General features: G+C 37.6%; 1 protein-coding gene across 1 annotated transcript in view; it reads left to right on the top strand.

The window, feature by feature from the left end:
- Window positions 1-2,046: 2,046 nt before the first annotated feature.
- STXBP5 (syntaxin binding protein 5) overlaps window positions 2,047-22,211 on the top strand; it is a 153,155-nt gene continuing 132,990 nt past the window's right edge. Inside the window, exons 1-2 of the mRNA XM_081094310.1 lie at window positions 2,047-2,422; window positions 3,660-3,757. Of these exons, the coding sequence (XP_080950436.1) occupies window positions 2,270-2,422; window positions 3,660-3,757 (251 nt within the window). The 5' untranslated portion in view covers window positions 2,047-2,269. The remainder of the gene's footprint in view (window positions 2,423-3,659; window positions 3,758-22,211) is intronic.

Raw genomic sequence — 22,211 nt, 5'->3', positions numbered from 1 at the left:
GACTGTGGTGAGCTTGTTGAAAGCAAGGATTCTTCTGCGCCGCCTTCAGTACCTAGCACAAGGTCTCATACAATAAAATGTTTCAGAGCACTAAATTAGTAAATAAAAAATTCAGAAACACTTGTAAGTAGTTTAAGAAAAATCATCAAGTTTGTTTTATTGTTCTTTGCACTTAGTGAATTAACTGAGTAATTCAATAAATATTAAGCCACAATACAATTTTTATAGGTCCCAAGTGTGAGACTTCGTCCATGAATGCGGAAGCCCCAAAGAAAACTACATTTCCCGAAATCCCTGGGCCCGAGTCGTAGTTGGTTTGCTGACTGCTGTTGAAAGCCTGCCGCATCAACCAATACTGGGATGAGAATTTCCCTGAACGGTGCGGAATTCGGCCAATCAGAAAGAAGAGGGCGGGCACTTCTGAATTGGGTTCGGAAAACCGAGTAGCTCTGCTGTTGCTCCTCGCTGGACCCTTAGGGGCGTGGAAGTCAGGAATCCGGAAGAGTGTCCTTCCTCCCAACCCCTACCCCACGAAATAGAATTAGTCTTTATGAGCTTCTACATTCTTCCTAATCAAATACCTCTGCTTCCCATCTACCTTTCTTGTTGAACGCACTCTCTGGGAGGGTACTTGCAGCTTGAATCTCTCTCTACGTTTTCAAACTCGAACCAGACATTTGTCTCCAAGCATCCCAGGCGAGATTGTGTGTGAGAAGCAGCAGAACGATCTGAGCGAAAACTTCATCTTTCCATCCTTGCCCTTGCAAGAGTGAGGAGAGAAGCTGCTGGGGATTACTTAACGAATAATCAGTGTTAAAGGCGACGGAAGGTTCTGAAATGAGTGACAGCGCGTTGTTGACTTGCACCCTCACTCCCGCCCCCATCCACACCCACCCTTGCGTGCAGACTGGATCCAGGGGTGGCGACGTGTCACAGGTCGCGGCAGACACCCAGCCCTGGAGCGGTTCCCCTTCGGTAGTTTATTCCATTCTAGCAGCTACCTGCTATGGCCCCGCTTTAATCCCACCGACAATTTCGGGAAAGAATTTATCTTCCTCTCCCCCTTTTAGGTTTATCTCCTTTCCTAGTACATTTAAAAGTCTGTCATCCTCTTGCCACATAGCCGTTGTCAAGTCGCTCTGTTTCAAATAACCAAATCCAAATCAATCCAACACAAAGACCATCAATAAAGCAACAACAATAATATTGCAGCCAGTAGCCGGGAGTGTGTGCCTCTTTAAAGGGGGAGAGCTTAAGCCCCGCGTTAAAGACCGAATTTGAAAGAAAGGTGTCCTGCTGCTTTTTAGTCGTCAACATTTTTACTACCCCAGCTGCAGGGGCAGCAGCTGCATACTCCAGCAGGGCGGCCGGGGCGGGGAGATTGAGCTATGGTCTGGGATTTTCGCGGAGGATAATTTAAGCCCCAGCTCCACTCCCGCGGGGGTGGGGGTGCGGGGGGCGTGCGCATGCTCAGCAGCCCCGCTCCGCGGAGGCCCAGCTGCCGCCGCCGCCGCCGGCGCTGTACCCGCGGCGTCGCTGCTGCTCGGCGGGCGTTGGTGCCGTGTGCCGAGCCGCCCAGTCGGGCGAGAGGGAGCGGCCGGGCGGGAGCGCGGGCGGCACGGGCGCCGGTGGCCGGCAGCCGGGCTCCGAAGGAGCGAGGGCGGGACGGTCCAGTGGCGGACGGGCGAGGCGGAGCGAGGCGGAGAGCGCGGGGACCCACCCCGGGCGCCCTGCGGGCGATGCCGGGCGGGCAGCGGCGCTGAGCGGCGGGGAGGCCGAGCGGCTGCTGCGGACGGAGAGCCGGCGACCCCCGGGAGGCGGAGCGGCGGCCGGAGCGAGTGGCAGCGCCGAGGGACCGCGGGCCGGGGCGGGCGAGGAGCGGGGGCCGCGGGCCATGGACGCGGCGGCGGCGGCGGGGGCGAGCCGGGGCGGCGGCGCGGCGCAGGGTCCGCCCGCGGCCAGGTGAGGCCGGCAGAGCGCTCGGGGCGCCGCCGCCACTGCGGAGCCGCCGGGCCGCGGGGCGAGGCGGCGGCGGCGGCCTCGGAGGAAGAGGGTCGCCGCCAGGGCTCGCGGCGGCCGCGGCTCTCGCGCCGTCGCCGTATTTCCTGTTTGGATTCTCTCTTGCTTCTCCGCAGCCGCCTCTTCCCCTCGCACTCACCCCCGCGCCTCCGCTCCCCCGGGGAAGCTGCCCTCAGCCCGGGCTCGCTCCTCCCGCTCGGGGACGCCCCTGGCCGCCCCTCCCGGGCCGCGGGCCAGCCCCGCCGAGACCATGAGGAAATTCAACATCAGGAAGGTGCTGGACGGCCTGACCGCCGGCTCGTCCTCGGCCTCGCAGCAGCCGCAGCCGCAGCAGCACACGCCGGGGAGCCGGGAGCCCGAGGTCCAGGAGACGCTCCAGTCCGAGCACTTCCAGCTCTGCAAGGTGAGCGGAGCGCGCCGCCCGCGGCCTCGGGGTCGCCTCGGGGGGCACTGCCGGGGGACAGGGCGCCAGCGATGGTCCTGCCGCGAGGAGAGCCCTCGCGCCTCCTCTAGCAAACATTTGCTGGATGGGCTATTTTGGAGATTTACATCATCTTACACCTTTTCCGTGATTTCTACCCCCCCCCCCCCCCAAGTCCCAGGCAGCAATCATTCAAGGCTGTTTCCAACCTATGGTACTGATTTTGAATTCCTATTCTTAATCCACAATCTTAATGAAAATTGAGGCATTTTGATGTCATTCACCAACTTTGAAGTTTCCCTTGGAAGCAGTGTCTGATGAACGTTGCCTGTCAAAAAGCCAAACCTGTTCAGCGAGATATTTGCTCATCACTTTTCCCGTAGAATATGGTCGGAGGCTTTAAACATGTGAAATCGCAGGGTCCTCTTAACCTTTAGTTAAAAAGTTAGTAGTGCTGTGATTTTTGCCAATTAATGGCACGGCAGTTGCCGTAGCGGTCGGTAATTCAGAAAGAATGATGCAGCGAATTAATTCAGCAGCTGCTCAGTGAGAAATACAAACTTGTCTTGGTGTTAACATCTGCCTTCCTTATAAATACCTTGCGTTCAAGTGTCAGAGTTCCTTAAAAGTGTGTAGGAACACTTTCTGGCCATATTGCCCTGAAATGATTAAGAATTTAGTAGCAAAATGCACAAGTCTGTATTCTGTTACAATTGCACAATGTTGGGATAGATGTTTGGGAATTGCTTTACGGAATCCTTCACTAGCTTATATGACAGCTTTTCCTTAGAAGTACTTGCATGAGCATCCAAATACTAGTACACTCATGATGAAGTTATCACACTTAAAATAAAACATGAATTGCCTTTTTAAATGAATTTACAGAATTTTTGACCACTGTGAACTTTAATAATTTGGTCTCAGATATGATACTATAGACTGTTAGTAAGACATTTTTTTCAATAGAATGTCAGTATTATGGAAAAGCAGAAATTGAAGTGTAATACTGGGGTAGATTTTGTTTTAGGTTCTATGTGAATAAGTGTTGTTTTTTAGTATACATTTCATAGTGGGTTTTTTTTTTTAAGCAGTAATTACTTGTATATGTGCTTTTGCATCAATTATAATTGGTTTTAGATTCTAATGCCTTTATTGACTTTTCTGTTTTAAAATTTTGCTTGCGGCTTTGGTTGGTGTGATGTCACTTGCCCATCCCTAGACTGTTCGCCATGGATTTCCCTATCAACCTTCAGCTCTGGCCTTTGATCCTGTACAGAAGATCCTGGCAGTGGGAACTCAGACTGGTGCTTTAAGGCTGTATCCTTTCACTTAATTTTATTTTTTAAACTTTTATTGTATTCTCCTCAGTCTTGCTGTGTTACCGATCAGTTTTTCTTCCTTTTTAATTCCAAAAAAAATGATCTGGTAGATATTATGTTAAATCATGTGGTGTTGGCTTTTCTCTAGATGATACATATATTCAGGTAATAGGTTGCTGTGATTTTTCTCAGCTCTCAGTTTATAGTAGCTAAACATGTGTCCATCCATATAGAGTCCTAAAGTTTTACTGTTGCAAAGAGATAGAAGTTTCTAAAGGGGACATATATTTACTTATACTACTGGTCTGTTGAATGGAACATGTTAAAGACTAGGTTTAAAGACAGTAGCACAGGGTACATTTTTGATTGCTTTTCAACAATATTGTGCGTGGTTGATGTTGAACTTATGACCTATTATTCTAACAAATTAGAGTTTAAATTTAAATTTGGCTATTTCTGACTTGTCCATCTAGAAAAATCATTGGAAGACAAATGTCTTCATTTTATGTAACTGATTATAGAAGCTTGCTATTTCCAGAAGTTTTAGAGCATTTTCTTCACATATGCAAATAGGAAAGTATACTCTTTTGATGTTTTCCTTTTGTAGTCTGCATTTGTTATATATATGTAAAAACTGTTAGGTTAGCAGAATTCTGAAGTATTTGTATAGAGAATTATTTTTCCTGGTTATATATAAACTATAGTAGTAGTTTGGTCATAGCATATTTTTTAAGTACCTACTTAGTCTTTAAGATAAATTTTTTTTAGTTGAACAATACAGAATACCTCTCATTTCCTCTTTTAAGTGATTTAACTTAAAATAAAATTTTGTTTGCTTTTACTATGACATTAAACCATCTTAACCTAAATTCCCTTATTTTAAAAGTTAAATGTAACATTTTTAAAAGAAATGCTGTGTTCGTTCATCTGTAGAATACTTGCTTACTACATATTATTGAAGTAATATGTTGGTAATAAGTAGATAGAAAATCACTAGACATAACTATCATCAAAAACAAACAAACGAACAAACAAACAAACAAACAAACAAATGGGGGAATGGGAGCTTTACCCCCTCACATCTGGCTCTTGATAAGGGGGAGAGGAACTTGAATTTGCTTTTTCCTTATCATTTTTTAAAATCTTCATTTTAAGGAAGTACTATATATGGTATCAGGATATGCCTCAAGTTTCATTTAATATTAGTGTGTAATCTTTAAAGTGATCATAAAAGTTTTTTCAAATGGGCCATTGAACTCTTACTGAGTGAAGTCTACCATTCATAGTAAATATCAGCAATGCACTCATACATCTATTAAAATGGTAAAGTCTGACCAGCCAAGATCCAAATCTGTGAATTTCTAAATTTTTTGTATAAAGGGCTCTCTCAAATATCTGGATAGTTCAATCTAGAATATTTTGGGTTTCGGTTGTCAAGAGATTTTTACTCCTAAACCCAGTGATCAGTTCCTTCTAGTTTAGGGTTGATGGGAGTATAATTAATTTCTGAAAGTGTGGGTGCTAAGTGTTCAGTAAAAGTCTGTGTAGTGGCAAGAATAGTGCTTTGTTGGATCTAGATGCATTGTTTAGAACTGAAAACAGATTTTTTTTCCTCAAAAGAATATTGTCACTGGACTAAAAGAAAAAAAAGTTGAATTAAATCAGTTATTTTTAAATTATTTTGCTTTTAAAGGGGTTGAATTTTAATAATTTTGCTAGTGCACTCTCAGTTTTCTCATGGTAAATAAGTTATTTTTTTTAACAGTCAATCTGTTCCATTTTGTAATTTAATATAATTACAAGTGGGTACCACCAGCAAGGCTGAATTTTATAAAACCAAATATTTTTCTTAGACAAGACTTTTGCCCCTAATGAATTTGAGTAATTAGCAAGTTGACACAAGGGAAGATTAAAAATATTAGGCCTACAGCTAATTGCCAAATAAAAGCAAGGATCAAGTGTCCAAAATCATTACTTGTGTATGACTTTTGCTTATATATATTTTTAATAGTTAAATACTGTATGAGTGTAAATAAATCTGTAATTATAGTTTATAATTAGACTATAAATTTTTTTTTAGAACCTGTTTTACTGTAGTTAGAATGAAGTCTGGAAAACTGTTTACCAAATATATTTCTATTTTCCTTTTTTTTTTTTAGATTTATATGTATGGTAAATTGGTTTGTCTACCAGTAATACCACCTAGTCATTTCTTCTGTTAAGTTTGTATAGCAAATCAGCTTATGAGCCTTATTTATTATGCTTTGAATTATAGGAAATGACTAAGACCTTTTTATTTTTATCTAATTTCTACGTATGTGTTTTAAGATGTTATTTTCTCTGTTCTTTATTTTCAAAAGTAAACAGGTTAAATTTTAGTTCCTAATTTTACAGCTTTATATTGATACTAGAGGCCCGGTACATGAAATTCGTGCATGGGACGGGGGTTGTCCCTCAGCCCGGCCTGCACCTTCTCCAATCCAGGACCTCTTGGGGTTATGTCCGACTGCCTTTCGCAATCCAGGACTGCTTGCTCCTAACCATTCACCTGCCTATCTGCCAGATCGCCCCCTAACCCCTATGCCTGCCTGCCTGATCACCCCTAACCACCTCTGCCTGTCTGATTGCCCCTAACCACCTCTGCCTGCCTCCCTGATCGCCCCTAACTACTGCCCTACCAGCCTGATTGCCCCTAAGTGCCTCCTGCCTGCCTGATCACCCCTAACAGCCTCTGCCTCACCCCACACCCGGTACCCAGGATTCCCTCCCACGGCTGGTCGCAGGCACCTGGGACCCGGGCCGGCTTCACCCGGGCTGGCTGCAGCCGCAGGGGACCGTGGGCGGGCGGGTTCACCTGGTCCGCAGCCGCAGGCATTGGTGCCCAGGACCGTGGGGCAGTTGGCTTGTCCCTCTCCTGGGCGGCAGGCGCAGCCTCTGGCGCCCGGGACCGTGGGGCGGGTGTCTTGTCTCTCTCCCGTGCTGCAGCCCCAGCTGTTGTCGCCCAGGACTGCAGGGCGGGCAGCTTGTGCCTCTCCCAGGCCGCAGCCTGGCTGGTCCCCATTTCTCTCTTGCGAGCTCATTTGTACCTGGCTGGTCCCCATTTCTCTCTTGCGAGCCCTTTTGTACCTGGCTGGTCCCCATATCTCTCTCTGTGTTGAGTGTCTGAGCCGTTACAGCGTGAGGGCGTGATGATCATTTGCATATTAGCTCTTATTATATAGGATAATATGCAGACTTATTATAAATCAATTCTGCTGCTCTTGCTCTTTTATATTTTTCTTTATTGAAATTGTGTGTTGTTTTTTTTTGTTTTTTTAGTCCTGTCTTTATTTTCTCCTCATATTAGACACTGATAGACTGCAGTATATTTGTATTAAAAGTTATCTTTAGAGAAGAAATATATTTCTAGATAAAGTCTTTACTTGTGGAGCAGAAAGTAGGAGATGTTTTCAGAAGTAGAATTAGGCTATTGGAGTTTTGAAATGTATATCTGATTTGAGTAGAAGAAGGTTTTCCTAAATGTTGGGGGACTAAACTATATTAATCTACCTTGAACTTAAAAAAATAACAACAGATGAAAGTTACATCTGATATCTCATATATTTATAGATAAGAATTAGTGAAAATCTGAATCCTTATAATATCTAATAATGAGACAAGATAAATTTAATGTATTTGCTGCATTAATATATAGCAAATGACTGATGATGTCACTTATAAACATGCTTTATGTTCAAACTTCTTGGCTTCTGGAGAGAATATGTGGTTGGAATGTACTTATTGATAGGAAGCAGGAAAGCATATTTTATATAATACATCATATAGTAGTGATGTGATTTAATTCTCTTTTTGCCATATAGGAATAGATACAGTTTGATTTTTATGAGTAATCTAGAGATCAAAACTATTGGGATAATGGGGAATATAGCCAATATTATTGTAATAACTATGTATGATGTCAGATGTGGCTTTTGGGGTGATCACTTCATAAGTTGTATACCTGAGACTGTATACCTGACATAATATGTCAACTGTAATTGAAAAGTAAAAAAAAAAAATAACTATTGGGATAAAATAATCTAATCATCTATTCTCATATGAATAAGTAAAAGGGTAAAAAGGTTCTAGCTGAAGAATGAAAGCATTTCTAGTAATGTTCCTTGGAGTTTGTTTAACAAGCATATATTAAGTGTAAACATTAGATTATAGATTGTGGTCTGAATTCTGATTCTTGTCACTAAAGAATTATGTGTTCTTGAATTAGTTTTTTATTTTTTTTCCACTTTTAAAATGAAGGTACAGCCCTAGCCAGTTTGGCTTAGTGGATAGAGCATCGGCCTGTGGACCAAAGGGTCCCGGATTTGATTCTGAGCAAGGGCACATACTTTGGTTGCAGGCTCCTCCCCAGCCTGGGCCCTGGTCGGGGCTCCTGCAGGAGGCAACCAATTTATGTGTTTTTCTCACACACAAAAATAAATAAAGTAAAACGAAGGTGCTGTTCATGATTTCTTTAAGAAATAATTCTGTGATTCCAAGTAGCTATATTATATTGGTCTATGTGAATATTCAGAAGAAAAGATTATGTGATTTTTACCTTCAAGAAGTTTCTAGTCCTAACTGTAGGACTAGAACTAGATAAATATAATTGAAGTTAAAGAGTTATTTAGAGGTCTACTGACATTACAGAAAGTTATATTACAGGTAAATTCATTGTATTTGATGACATCTAGACACTAACAGATAAGTATTTTGAATGGCAGAGAAGAAAGAATGGGAAAATTATTCTAAGCAAACTGTGTTGGCAAAAGTAGAGAAAAGGGAATTTTCATGGTAATAGAGAGGAGTACTAAAGAGACTCCTTGGAATAGTGATTCTAATTGAGTTGGGGGGAAAAAAAGGAGCCAGCTGGTGGAGAACCTTGAAAGTTAGCATGCATTATCTGAGGTCTTTCAGTGAGGAATCATTGTACTTAAATAAGGAGATGCTGACAGGAAGACAGTATAATTTTTAGGATGATTATTGGGGCAGTGGTGCCAAGGAGGAAAAGAATAGACTAAGTGAAACGTCATATGTAACTATTAACCCATATAGGTAGTAAAATGGATATAAAACAGGGGTAGTAGAATGGGAACTGGAGATGACTCCTTTCTATAACATCATGGAGTAACTAAAGGTGATGATAAAGTTTTGCAAATATATTGAGGCAATTATAAGACAAATGGAAAACTTGGTAAAGAGGGTGCCAGAGTAATGTTTGCAAGTATGTCATCTTTTTTGTCATATTGCCTTTTTGAGAAGGTAACCTAGACTACTTATGTTAGTATGAGAATTTGATAAGCTTTTATATTTGATTTTCTTTTGGGTGCGTCCTGGTGATTTCCTTGATTTTGTTGTTATTGAATCAGCTAGTTTAAAGACACTATTAGCTCTTTGGCTCTGTCCATTTATCCTCAGTAATTGTCTCTCAATAGTGGTCTAGCATTTTGGGCTAGATTATTCTGTGGGTTTGTCCAGCACATTGCAGGCTGTGTAATATCCCTGGCTCCCACCTACTAAATGCCAGGTTTGTCTCAGCTGTCAGTGTAGCACCCCAGACTTCCTCAAAGACTTTCAGGAGCTCCTAGCTGAGAACCTCTGCACTTAGCCCAAGTTCTTCAGTTCAAAAGGAATAATAACCCTACCTAGCTCATGAAATAGCATCAGGATTAAATGTAATAATGTGTGTGTGTCACTTGTAAGACCACATAGGGACAGTTTTGGTGAATATTCAATATATGATATTGTTACTAATGGGATTTTTCTGTGGTTTTAATTTTCAGGTCCTTCATTTATATCAGCAAATAATTACTGAGAGGCAATGTTTAGGAAGACTTTATTTTTGTAGCTGATTCAATTTTTGAATAAAAGGTCTTAAAAAGTATTGTTTTTCTCTTAAAGTGTGTCTTAAAAATGGTATCATTCTCAACCACAAGTTTACAAAATTTCTGTTTAGGTGTCATAAAATCATATGTGAAAGTTTGTTACACGTAGTAGATGAGAAATAATGATTGTTTAATGATTTTGCAGTTGTAAGATAGCATTAGAATGTGTGAATGTTGCTTATTTTATTTTAGAAAACTAAAATAGGAAAAAGATTTGGAAATATGATTCTTGTTCAAAGTAGTTAAAAGTGAAACAATTAATGTGGCTTGAATTTAGCCCAACTTTTTATCTAGTCTTCTTTCCCACCATCCTTTTTGTTCAGAGAAGAATTCTAGTCATTTGTAATTCTAGCTAGGACTTTGCAGTACTTTTACTTCTCTAGTCTTACTTAGTTCTTCATTTAAGAGGGCTTTGTATAAAAGGAAGAGTAAGTACTGTGTCGCTATAGGTTGTGATTCTTAGCATGGATTACTGCAGCAGGAGGTGAGGGTTAGACACCGTTACTCAAAAAACCACCAGAAGTAATGTCTGTGTGGAAACAGTTAATTTTACACTGAATTCATTGTAGAGGGAAACAATGTGTGATAGAATCTGAATAGAATTGAAAAAGTATATGTTAATTATTAGGGAATCAAGTCTGTGCTCGATAAGCCTTTTTGCTTTAAGTAAAATGAGTTTTTATTTCTGCTTAGTATTCTTTTTGTTTTTCAGTATAATTTGCTTTTAAAATTATATAACCTAACATTACCATCCTGAAGGAAAAAGATAAAGAGATTTTGGAAGAATTACTTTGACATTAGATGATTTGTGTTCTCGTCTTTAAACTAATTTTGGATAAGTGAAAAATCTCGGGGCTTTTGTTTCCTTTCCTGTAAAATAAAGAAATTGGGATGACTGATTTCCAAGAGTTCTGACATCTGATCTTGAATTTCTTTTTCTGAGAAGGATTTGGTATGCTGTGGACCATCTCTGTCTAGAGTAGTCTTTTGATTGGTTGTACTGAGTACTTGTTAAAGATGATGAAGTATTGGACTCCTTCCCACTGTGGGTTCCTTTTCTTTGTATCTGTTGACTGCATTCATAGTCCAAGTCAGGTGCACAAGTGTAAACCTTGGTTTATAAAAGGGAACAGGAAAAAGCATGTGAAAAACACATTTTTTGTTGTTGAAATAGCAGTGCACATTGAATACTAAGATGGTGGGCTGTTGCATTTTCTTTGCACAGTAGTCCCCCCTTATCCATGGGGGATGCGTTCCAAGACCCATAGTGGATGCCTAAAACTGCAGATCGTTCCAGACGATATCTACTATGTTTTTCCTATTCATACATACCTATCATGACATTTAATTTATAAATTGGGTATAGTAAGAGATTAACAATAATAACTAATATTAAAACAGAACAATTATAACAATATACTGTAATAGAAGTTAATGTGAATGTGGTCTTTCAAAATATCTGTACTGTACTTATGTTCTTACCCTTCTTTTTATGATAATGTGAAATGATACAGTGCCTAGGTGATGAGATGAAGTGAGGTGAATGATATGGGCATTGTGACCTAAGCAGTAGGTGCAAAATTTTATCACGTTCCTCAGAACAGTGCACTATTTAAAATTTATGAATTGATTATTTCTAGAATTTTCTGTTTAATATTTTGAACCACAGTTGACCATGGGTAATTGAAACCATGGGAAGTGAAGTCATCGATAAGGTGTACTCCTGTTTAATAGAAAAGGTCTCATTATGGCAGGAAACGTGGGACATTTAAAAATACTATTAACCAAAGTTTCCTTTTTTGAGTGTTAATGGTCAGAATATCAAATTAAAATGAAATTACTTACAAATAATACTGGGTTTCTAATCACTTGATTTTACTAATTTTGATGTAAGAGATTTAGTTTTGTAACTATCTTCTTTGAATTGACGGTATGTGATTCCATGCTAAATTTGGTAATTGTATAGTAACTGGAATAGTAGTAACTGGCAACGCCCATGTAAATAATTAGTCTATATGGGTAAGTATCACTAACAAAAAAAGATAAAGGCAAATAAAGACAACTAAAGCTTAAGTTCAAGCATTGAAAGTGACACATTGTTTACAAGAAGAAAATTAGTAACCGGGAGTGTCAGTGTTGATTTGTTTTGTTATATCTAAATGAGAATTGCCTGTCCTAATCGGCATGTCATTACTATCAGAATGTCAGTGTTTTAGGATTGCAGATTAATGAAATGTATTTGGTTTGACCTAAACAGATGTCTGTCTGTTTAAAAATATAACAGAATGACATAGAGAAAGGAGCATTTTATTATGTACTACCTTTTATATTTGAATGCCTTTACATAACCTAGGGTACAGAACTTTTTGGGAAGCAAAACAAAGTGATTCTTGATTTGGTTGAATGGTATTTGATACTTCTCTCTTCCCTTAGTCACATGTGAAATAGGTCATTCTAAGGAGAAGAAATAGTATCTTCCTATTTAATTACTCAGACTTCTTCCTATAAAGATACTCAGGTGTCTATATGATCATTTTGTAAGTTGGTTTGAACCTATTTCTAAGTTTTATTTGCCACAATTAAGACAGTTAGTGACCTTAATATATCATGTTATAATTTGTAACATTTTTGAAGAATTTACTATCAAGAAATTATCCACTTTTGGATTTAGCAGTCCTGTTTGCTTTAATCTCTCATTTTCTTGTGTTTCTTTCTTTCTTTTTTTTTTTTTTTTGTATAGGGCGTAATGTCACAGGAAGGCCATAGTGTTCTGCCACCCGTGAGGAGTAAGCCCAAGTTGCTGTTGGATGTGTTGTACACAGAGAAGCCGTTCTTCAGGCGCTCTGCTCTCTCCACACCCAAATCATTTTCTTGTGTTTCATTTGAAAGAAAATTTGGATAATAGTTCTATTTACTGTGTAGCCATTTTTTTTTCTTTTTCTTTTTCTTTACTTTTTCTTTTACTTTTCTTTATGGAGTGCGTAGGGAAGGTAGATTGAGAGAGGTGGTAGGGGAAGAAATTGTTGACGTAGTTTCTCCTCACTACTCAGTGTCCCACAGTGGGCCATGTCTTTAGAGATTTTAAGTCTAGAATACATTTTTACCTGTTAAAATAATTCTCATCTAAATCCCAGTGCCTTTGTCTTTGTGATACATTTTTATTTGAATTCCATCCCTACTTCTACCCATGTAACTATTTTTTTCTTAATTTAGCTTTTAAAATCTAATATGTTATCATTCTTTATAAATAATATCACACAGATATTAAATAGCTAAAATTAGATCTTTTAGAAATTATAGCTCTAATATTGAGTGGTATTTTAAGATGAACCATTAGAAACATTACAATACATGAGAAGATGCAATGTAATTTCAGAATCAACTAGCATCCTCTGCCTTATCAAGAGTCCAGAACCCGGACAGTAGTCAGTGTATAATTACAAAATCAAAACTAATGACTATAGATTCTTAAATGATCAATTAAATATGCCCTCTACTAAAGATCCTATAGAAGAAGGGTGGGTGTGGCCATGCATTTAAAATAATGGAGATCTAAATCTATAGTTCAGTAGTCAGCAACTTTTTCTCTAAAGTCCTAGATAGTATATAGTTTGGCTTTATAGTTTTTGCTACAACTATTGAACTCTGCCAGTGTACCACAAAAGCAGTCATAGACAATAATATGAAGGAAGGAATGCAGATATTTCAATAAAACTTAATTATAAATTCAGACAGTGGGCTGGATTTCACTCTCAAGCCTAAATTTGTCAGTCCCTGCTTTAGTTTACCAGTCTGTGTTGCTTTTAAATTATATGTGGAGCCCTTGCTGGTTTGGCTCAGTGGATAGAGCCTCGGCCTGCGGACTGAAAGGTCCCAGGTTGAAGAGTCCCAGGTTCGATTCCAGGCCAGGGCATGTGCCCAGGTTTCAGGCTCGATGCTCAGTGCGGGGTGTACAGGAGGCAGCCGATCAATGATTCTCTCATCATGGATGTTTCTTTCTCTCTCTCCCCCTCCCTTCTTTGAAATCAATAAAAATACATATTTTTTTTTTTTAAATTATGTGTGGAGAAGAAAGCCTAGAAAGGAATTACTACTGATATATTTTTAGTTTCATAAATTACACTTACATGTTAGTATAAATTTAACTTTTCTCATAAATAGAAAAATATTTTAAGATAGAATCAGTAATTTTAATTTTTTTGGTTAATCCTCACTGGAGGATTTTTTTTTTTTTCATTGCTTTTACAGAGAGTGGAAGGGAGGGAGAAAGGAGGAGAGAGAGAGAGAGAAACATTGATGTGAGACACAATGACTGATTGCCTCCTGCTCCAGCCTTGACCGGGGCCTGAGATGGAACCTGCAATCCAGGTACTGTCAAGGACCAACTAACCATTGAGCCACACCAGCCAGGGCAGAGTCAGTAATTCTTCATTCCACATAGTACCACTGTATACCAAGTCAAAATTTCCTAAGTGTTTTTTGATCCTGTGAAAGGCATTATTTTTTTGTGTGAATTCTAATTAGTTTGATAATGAATTTGGTTAATTAGGCATTCTTTGGAAGCAGTTCAGTGATTAATTCTATTGAATTATTCAGTTTGTTTGTGACCTTTACTTCCTAGTTTTAATTAAAAATATATTTGCATTTATAGATTATTCCTAATATTTTCATTAATATTACATAAAGATTTGTTGATCTAGTTAGAATTCACTTTCATCTTTAAAAGTATTTTATTAAAACATTGTGATTTCTTAGATGTTTGCACATGTTGATCAAATAATTCATTTTCATTTGTGAAAGAAATTGACCTGAAAAGTAAATAATATATTTTTTAAAAACACATAAAGCTCCTAGAAACAAATTCAGGCACATGATTACCTTCTTTAGAGTCAGATATATTGCATTTCCCCTTTGGAAAGAATGTGTATGGTACTTTAATTGGAAACAAATTATATCCAGTTTTTGAAAAACTTTTATAGTTGTTCACTGTTTGCATCATTTTCCAGTAGCAATAAATATAGATATAATTTTATTCACTTAGGTAAGGCTAATTTCTGCTTGATTCCATTTCTCCAACTGGTATTAGTCCTTTTGGAAGTTATATAAGATAAATAAATGAAAGATGACATGCTGAGCATATCTCTTTATATTTATTGGTGCTATGATTTAAAAATAAGCATTGTTCTACAATAACTTAGATTCACTGAAAATAGGGGTGAATATAAAGGTTTTTAAGAATAGCTGATATTTTTCTTATAATCATCTTCACTTAAAAATTAAGATATGCTTAAAAATATGATGTTATTGGCAAAATACGTAGTTTTAGAAATTATATGGTAGTTCTTGTTACATACCAAGGTTTTGATTTTTAAATTAGGGATTTTTTTATAGTACTTCCTGCTCATGTTTTTCTTTCAGCAAATGCTATCTAGAACTGTGACACTTTTCCTGGTGAGGTTGTCTGTTGAAGAGTGATTAATCCTACCTTTTCTTGAAAGTACATAATCTTTTCTTGTAATAGCATTACCTCTGCTTTTTCACGGCAGTACCCTGCCAAAGGTGACTATAAATCTAGTGGCATCAGCTATTGCAGTACTTCTGCTAAATTGCTTTCCTTTTGTATATTTTTCCTTTTTGTCTTTTGAAAAGGAGAAAAAGTGTTGGAACATATTTTTTTCATTTATTCAGTCTTTGTACTCTTATTTTTTATAAAGTGTTGTATTTTTCTTTTATAATTCACTTTATCATTCTTGAGAAAAGAGCTTAGCCATTAAGCATCTGAGAGTGGACGCTGGGGTAAAAGATTGTTTTTACTTGATATGTGAGTATGTTCCTTCTTGTATCTTTAACCCAGACCACTGTTGTTTATTACTGTATTTCATAGGTGACTGAGCACGTGGTTTATTTAAAACTATATTTATATATCAAAAGCCATTCTAAAGAATTGCCAGCAATAAATATAATTCATTTTGATCCCTTTAGTCCTAACTCCAAAACTGTAAATAATAAGGTTTTTCAACCACTCTTAATTTGTTTATAAATAATTAAAAAATCCTATTCAAAATAATAGTGTAAGAGGTAACTACAGGCCTGTTTCAACCCCGTTAATATTATAATGATGTATCAGTCTACATGCTGCAATTACTTTTTTGTTTCCATATTCATTTCATATGCAAAGAGAGCAGTTGATTGACCTAATTTTTTAGATACCATTGGGCATTTACTGTTGAATGTTAAAAATTGTGTTGCATTAAGGAAGTTTTAAATGTTGATGTATGCATCTTTCACAGTTAATTTTAACATTTTGTTAAATTTTTACTGCAGAAATAGTGCATGTTATAATTTTGCTTAAATAGCAGACTGGTAGAATGTTAAAATTGTGAGTCAGCACTAAAAATTTGGTGGTAAAGTATGTCCACAGCTAGATTCATTTCTTAATATATTAATTTTTAATGGACTTTATTTTTTAGACAATTTGGGGTTCACAGCACTGTTGAGCAGAAGCTGCAGAGATTTCCCATATATCCTTGTCCCCACTTGTCATAGCCTCTCCTATTATTATCATTTCCCACCAGAGCAGTGCATTTGTTACAGTTGATGAAACTACATTGGCAAGTCATATTCATTCAGAGCTCATCATTTACGTTAGGGTTCACTCTTGGTATACATTCTGTGAGTTTTGAAAAATGTATAATAACAGGTATCCGCCATTGTAGTATCATACAGTGTAGTTTCATTGTCTTAAAAAACCTCTACTCTTCCACCTATTCACTCCTCCTTAACTCAAAGTAACCACTGATAGTTTTACTGTCTTCACAATTTTATCTTTTTACAAAGTCATATAGTTGAAATCATAATAGTGTTTAGTCTTTTCAAATTGACTTCTTTGACATAGTAATATGCATTTAAAAACCTCTGGGTTTTTCCATGACTGATAGCTCATTTCTTTTTAGTGCTAAAAAATATTCCGTTGTTTGAATGTACCACAATTTATTTGTCCATTCACCTACTGAAGGACATGTGGGTTGTTTCCAATTTTTGACATTTATGAAAAATGTGACTATAAACATCTATGTGAAGGTTTTTGTGTGGATATAAGTCTTCAACTCCTTTAGGTAAATTCCAAGTAGTGTTATTACTAGATCAGATAGTAAAAGTATATTTAGTTTTATTAAAAAAACTGCCAAATTGTCTTCTAAAGTAGCCATACCATTTTGCATTTCATGAGCAATGAACAAGAGTTCCTGTTGCTCCACATCATCAGCAGCATTTGGTGTTGTCAGTTCTGGATTTTGACTATTCTAATAGGTTTGTAGTGGTATCTCCTTGTTTTAATTTGTATTTTCTCAATGACATATGATGTAGAACATCTTTTCATATGCTTATTTGCCATTTGTATCTCATCTTCGGTGAGTTGTCTGTTAAGGTCTGTGGCCCATTTTTAATTTTTTGTTTGTTTTCTCATTGTTGAGTTTTAAGAGTTCTTTGTATATTTTGGATGACAGTCCTTTATTAGATGTGTCTTTTGCAAATATTTTTCAAAGTCTATGGTCTTCTCATTATCTTGGTACTGTGTTTTGCAGAACAGAAGTTTTAAATATTAATGAAGTCCAGCTTATCAATGAATTTTTTCATGGATGGTACCTTTGGTGTAGTATCTAAAAGTTTATCGCCATATTCAAGGTCATTTAGGTTTTCTCCCATGTTATCTTGTAGTAGTTTTAAAGTCTTCTGTTTGATATTTAGGTCTAAGATCCTATTTTGAGATAATTTTTTGAAGAGCGTAAGATCTGTGTCCAGATTCATTTTTGGTGGAGGGTCAGTGTTCTATTGTCCTATAACTAGGTTTTATTCTTGTAGTGAGCCTGTGAATTTCACAACTGTTTCTCAGTCCTTTCCTATCCCTCCCTCCAGGTGAGTTAGATGGCTAGAGTAGGTTGGAATTGGATATTTTCTTTCCACCAGGTTAGTTAGGTGCTGATAAATCCCTAGCAATTTAGACTGTGATTAGTTTCTCCTGAGGGCAGATCTTGTTAATAACAGAATGCTCTTGTATTTAAAAATGTTTTACTCCTCTCCCTGCTGGAAGCAGGAGGGGATTTTTCTCAGATAACACTGTGAGAACCTGGTGGAGCTCATGCTGTAAAACTCAGTAAAGTGCGGGTCCCCTTGTAGTTTCTAACTTTCAGATTTCTCTTCTTTAAACCTCCAGCAATTCATTAATTTACAGTTTAGATTTTCCTACCCAGGCATTGATTCCTGTAGTGGTATCTGCTGGTTGGTTTATTTTGGTAAGCTACGAGTCTCTGTATTGGCCTGTCTTTGCAATTTGGGGGGGCAATGATTTGCTTTGTGACCTCACTATGGATTAAGAAGAGTTGCTGATTTTTAGTTTGTTCAGCTTTTTACTTATTGTTAGGATAGAATGACAACTTCCCAATTTCTAGACCAGAAACTAGAAATCTAATTAATTTTTATGCTGAAAAAATCTTTAAAATGAGACTTAAAAGTTGATGATTGTCAAGTAGGTGAAACTATAGAATAGGAGTACTCAACTATAAAAGTGTAAATAATTGTTAAAGGGTTTGTATTGCAGATACATTCATACGTTATAAAATACAAAATGAAATCTTCACTATGTGAAATTTTGGTAATGGCTTAAGATTTTGTTTTGAGCACATTTCTATCAAGTTAATTAGAAGCTAGTTCAGATAGAAGCAGCAAATTATTAGAAGTTTGGAAAATAAGACCTATGATTAAGGAGATTCATGATGATTCTGTTTGAAGAAAGTCTGAGAAATTATTAAATGAATTATATATATGTATGTGTATATGTATTATATATATATATGAATTTTATGGAAGGTAATGCATAATTATTCTTATGCCTATAAGGTTTCCCAGTTTTTTCTCAGCTATGGCTATACATTAGAATAATTCATGGAGCTGAAAAACAAACAAAACATACAAATAATGCCCAACCTTATACTTGGATTTCTTCTAGATATTCTGATTCAGAGAGTCTGGCATGGGGCTTGACAAATCTGTAATTTATTTTTACATTAAATCTTTATGGATGCTAATAATGTAGAACCAGAATTGAGAAATAGCGGGTAATATTCAACAGGCAGGGTAGCACTATTCTCAGTATGGCAGATGGTAGATAATAAGCATGGTCAATACAATTTGTGCAGAGAGGGTGCCATTTTAAAGTAAATCGTAACATCTCGAGAGTTGTAGTACAAGCATAAGGAAATAAGCTGACACTTTGCTCTGCCATTACCTTTGGAGACAGAGCTGTGAAACTGGTGTTTGAAATACAGTATATGAAGATGGAAAGAAAGAGAAGTTCCAAGTTTGACTTACGGTGTTTCCTTTTCATAGCAGTGTATCTATCACTGGATATGAGAACCGGCAATAAAAAATGACCATGTTGAAGTCTAATTAAGAGGTTGAAAAATCTAGTTTTAAACTTGTAGGTGATCCTCACAACTGACCAGGTGAAAGAAGCAGGTGAGGCATTTCACAGATGAGAAAACTATAGCACAATGCATTGTCTTAGTTATCAGATCATTTTACATATTTCCATTTTTTTCCTGGTAATCTGCTACTTTAACTATTTTTTTTTTAACAGATTGTATTATCTTGAGTAGGATAAATAAGTTGGTTTGATGCTAAAGCCTATCCTCTTTTTATTTTAAGAGTGCTTTTATCAGTATTCCTTTTTATTTCCGTTACGTTTTTTTATGTAATTATAGTTGGTATATAATATTATATTAGTTTTAGGTATACAGTGTAGTGGTTCACATTTTTATACCTTACAGTGTGATCACTCCACTAATTTGAAAAGATAATGCACCCCTATGTTTGCTGCAGCTTTATTTATAATAGCCAAAATAGGGCAGCAACCTAGGTGTCCATTAATAGATGAATGGATAAGTTTCCACTGTGACATATCAGTATTCTTTGACCACATCATGGTAGTATTTAGATTTTAACTTTGATATTGAAAAATAATCACATTGTGGCTAAATCTCCTCAAGACTTAAGCCATCTAAATATATAAAAGCCTAAGTGACCGTTACGACGGAATGACCAGTCGCTATGACGTGCACTGACCACCAAGGAGCAGACGCTCAATGCAGGAGCTGCCCCCAGCCTGCAGGCCCTGATCGCTGATGGGGCCTACTGGCCAACTTCCTGGTCCCTCCCCACAGCCGGCAAGCTCTGATTGCCTGATTGGGGCTGGGTCCCCGGGCTGGGACGGGGAACTGACGGAGGGTGGTGGCAGACGCAGCCCCTTCCCAGGGGGGCCAAGGGCTCCCCCCGGCCAGCAGGCCCCGATTGGTCCGCCTGTCACAGTGGCAGTTGGCCCCTCCCCCATGGTGGCGACCCCTCCCCCTTCTTCACCCCCCCCCTGCACAAATTTCATGCACTGGGCCTCTAGTTAAAAATAAAAGTCATTCACGGACCTTGTATTCAGAGTCATAAGCCAGTTCAGAGTAGCAACACCTTGAAGGTTTACTAGGATAGTTAGATGTGAATTACCCTGTTTGCTGAAAGTATAAGAATGTCCTAAAATAAATGATAACAGAAGTTTTTAGGGTGTTTGATGGATTAAAACTGTGCTCTTGAATTTACTATTTTTCTTTTTTTACTGAAGCAGAAAGGACCAATTAATAGTCTTTCTTGGTTACCAGAGTATCTGCTCAAAGAAAGTTACTTTCACAGAATAGTATGTGATTAAATGCTTAATACTATTTTGTAATTTATCAGTTATCTATATTCTCATCTTTAAGCTTTGTAGTATATAAATGTATTTTCAGAAACTGCACAGGACTTCAAGTTCTTCAGGTGTTTTCCATTTTGTATGTACTCCAATCTTCCATTTCTAGGTTGAAAAATGGAAGAATATGTCACTTCTATAAAGATTGGAATAATGTTAATACTTTGCCTTTTTCCTTGTTGACAGGAATTGAACAGATTCTCTGAGAAAATATATAATCTTTTAAAAATATAATAATTTACTAAGTATCTACCAGTCTTCATATTATCCTTCATAAAAGTATAGGTTGTCAAAATATGTGTATAATACACAATGGTAGTGCAACAGTGAAAACTTGCCTAGGAATTATACTTTCAGAACTTACACTGCGGGCGTCCCATTGCCTTCTTCATTTACTATTTTTTTAATTCTACCTTGCTGACAATACAATAGAAATACCAGCAGGATAATAAGTAATAAGAGGAACTATTGCTGTGATTGTAATACCAATCTAACAAATGATTGGAAGGTAAAGTGAACAGGCTAGAAATCTAGATTCATGGAATTGTAGATATATAATGCACACCAGAGACAATGTAGTCCAGTGTCCTGATAGAGGCAGAACTAGAGCATCTTTCTACTAAGCTGTACATATTATTGGCTTTCTGGAAATTGAGCTATTTATTCCTAAGAAGATATGACAACATAAACATGTTTCTTGGATTTTAAAAAAGCTCATTCATTCATTATAAATATTTATCTAGTGTCTACTGTGTGCCAAACACCATTCCAGGCTCTGTGGTTGAGTAGAAGATGCCATGTTTCTATTACCTGAAACTCATGAAAATCTACTCATGAAAATAGCCTGTATGGAAGGCTTTCCAAAGTAATCATATAATCCAGTTACAGATGACCTCTGTTGAAAGAAAAATAGGAAGTATCAACAGATTCTGATTGACTATATAATAAGCAAGGAGGAAAACAAAAGAACAGCATGGATAGAATAGTGTAAGACAGGCCAAAGTCCAAATGAACTAATCATTGTGAAAATAATTGGAAAATGTTTTCTTTCTAAACTACATTCTTATCTAAAAAACGAACACGTTTGAGGATATCTGTGCACCTAACTGCTATATTACTTTCATTTTTCTACTGCTAGACCTTAAGACATTTGAGGATAAGTACTATGATTTATAACCCCAATGCCTATTAAAGTTCTCAGTTAAAAAAATTTATTTTTTTAAAATATTTTAAAAATATATTTTATTGATTTTTTACAGAGAGGAAGAGAGAGGGATTGAGAGTTAGGAACATCAATGATGAGAGAGAATCATTGATCAGCTGCCTCTTGCACACCTCCTACTGGGGATGTGCCCACAACCAAGGTACATGCCCTTGGCTGGAATCGAACCTGGGACCTTTCAGTCCACAGACTGACACTCTATCCACTGAGCCAAACCGGTCAGGGCAAAAAAATTTAAATGAATGGGTTAAACAAACATGGTTAAAAAATATTATTTTGCTTGCCATTTTTACCTTTTAGGAGCTATAAGAGGGGAAAACATGGAGACAAAGTAGAATCTTTAGTACAAAAAGCTCTGCTTTTTTTCCTCCCTTTAATTTGCCCATTATTATTGCTACCCAAATCTGTAAAATAATGAAAGACAGCATAGTTGGAAAGAAACCTGTGGTTATGGAGAAGGGAGATACACGGTGAACCATGAGCCTTATCAGAGGTAAGTTGAAAACAAGGTTCACTTATCATG

Source organism: Myotis nattereri (genome assembly GCF_964212035.1).
Source record: "Myotis nattereri genome assembly, chromosome: 6".
Taxonomy (NCBI): domain Eukaryota; kingdom Metazoa; phylum Chordata; class Mammalia; order Chiroptera; family Vespertilionidae; genus Myotis; species Myotis nattereri.
Note: the sequence above shows the minus strand (reverse complement) of the source record. Positions and strands in the feature narration are given on the sequence as shown.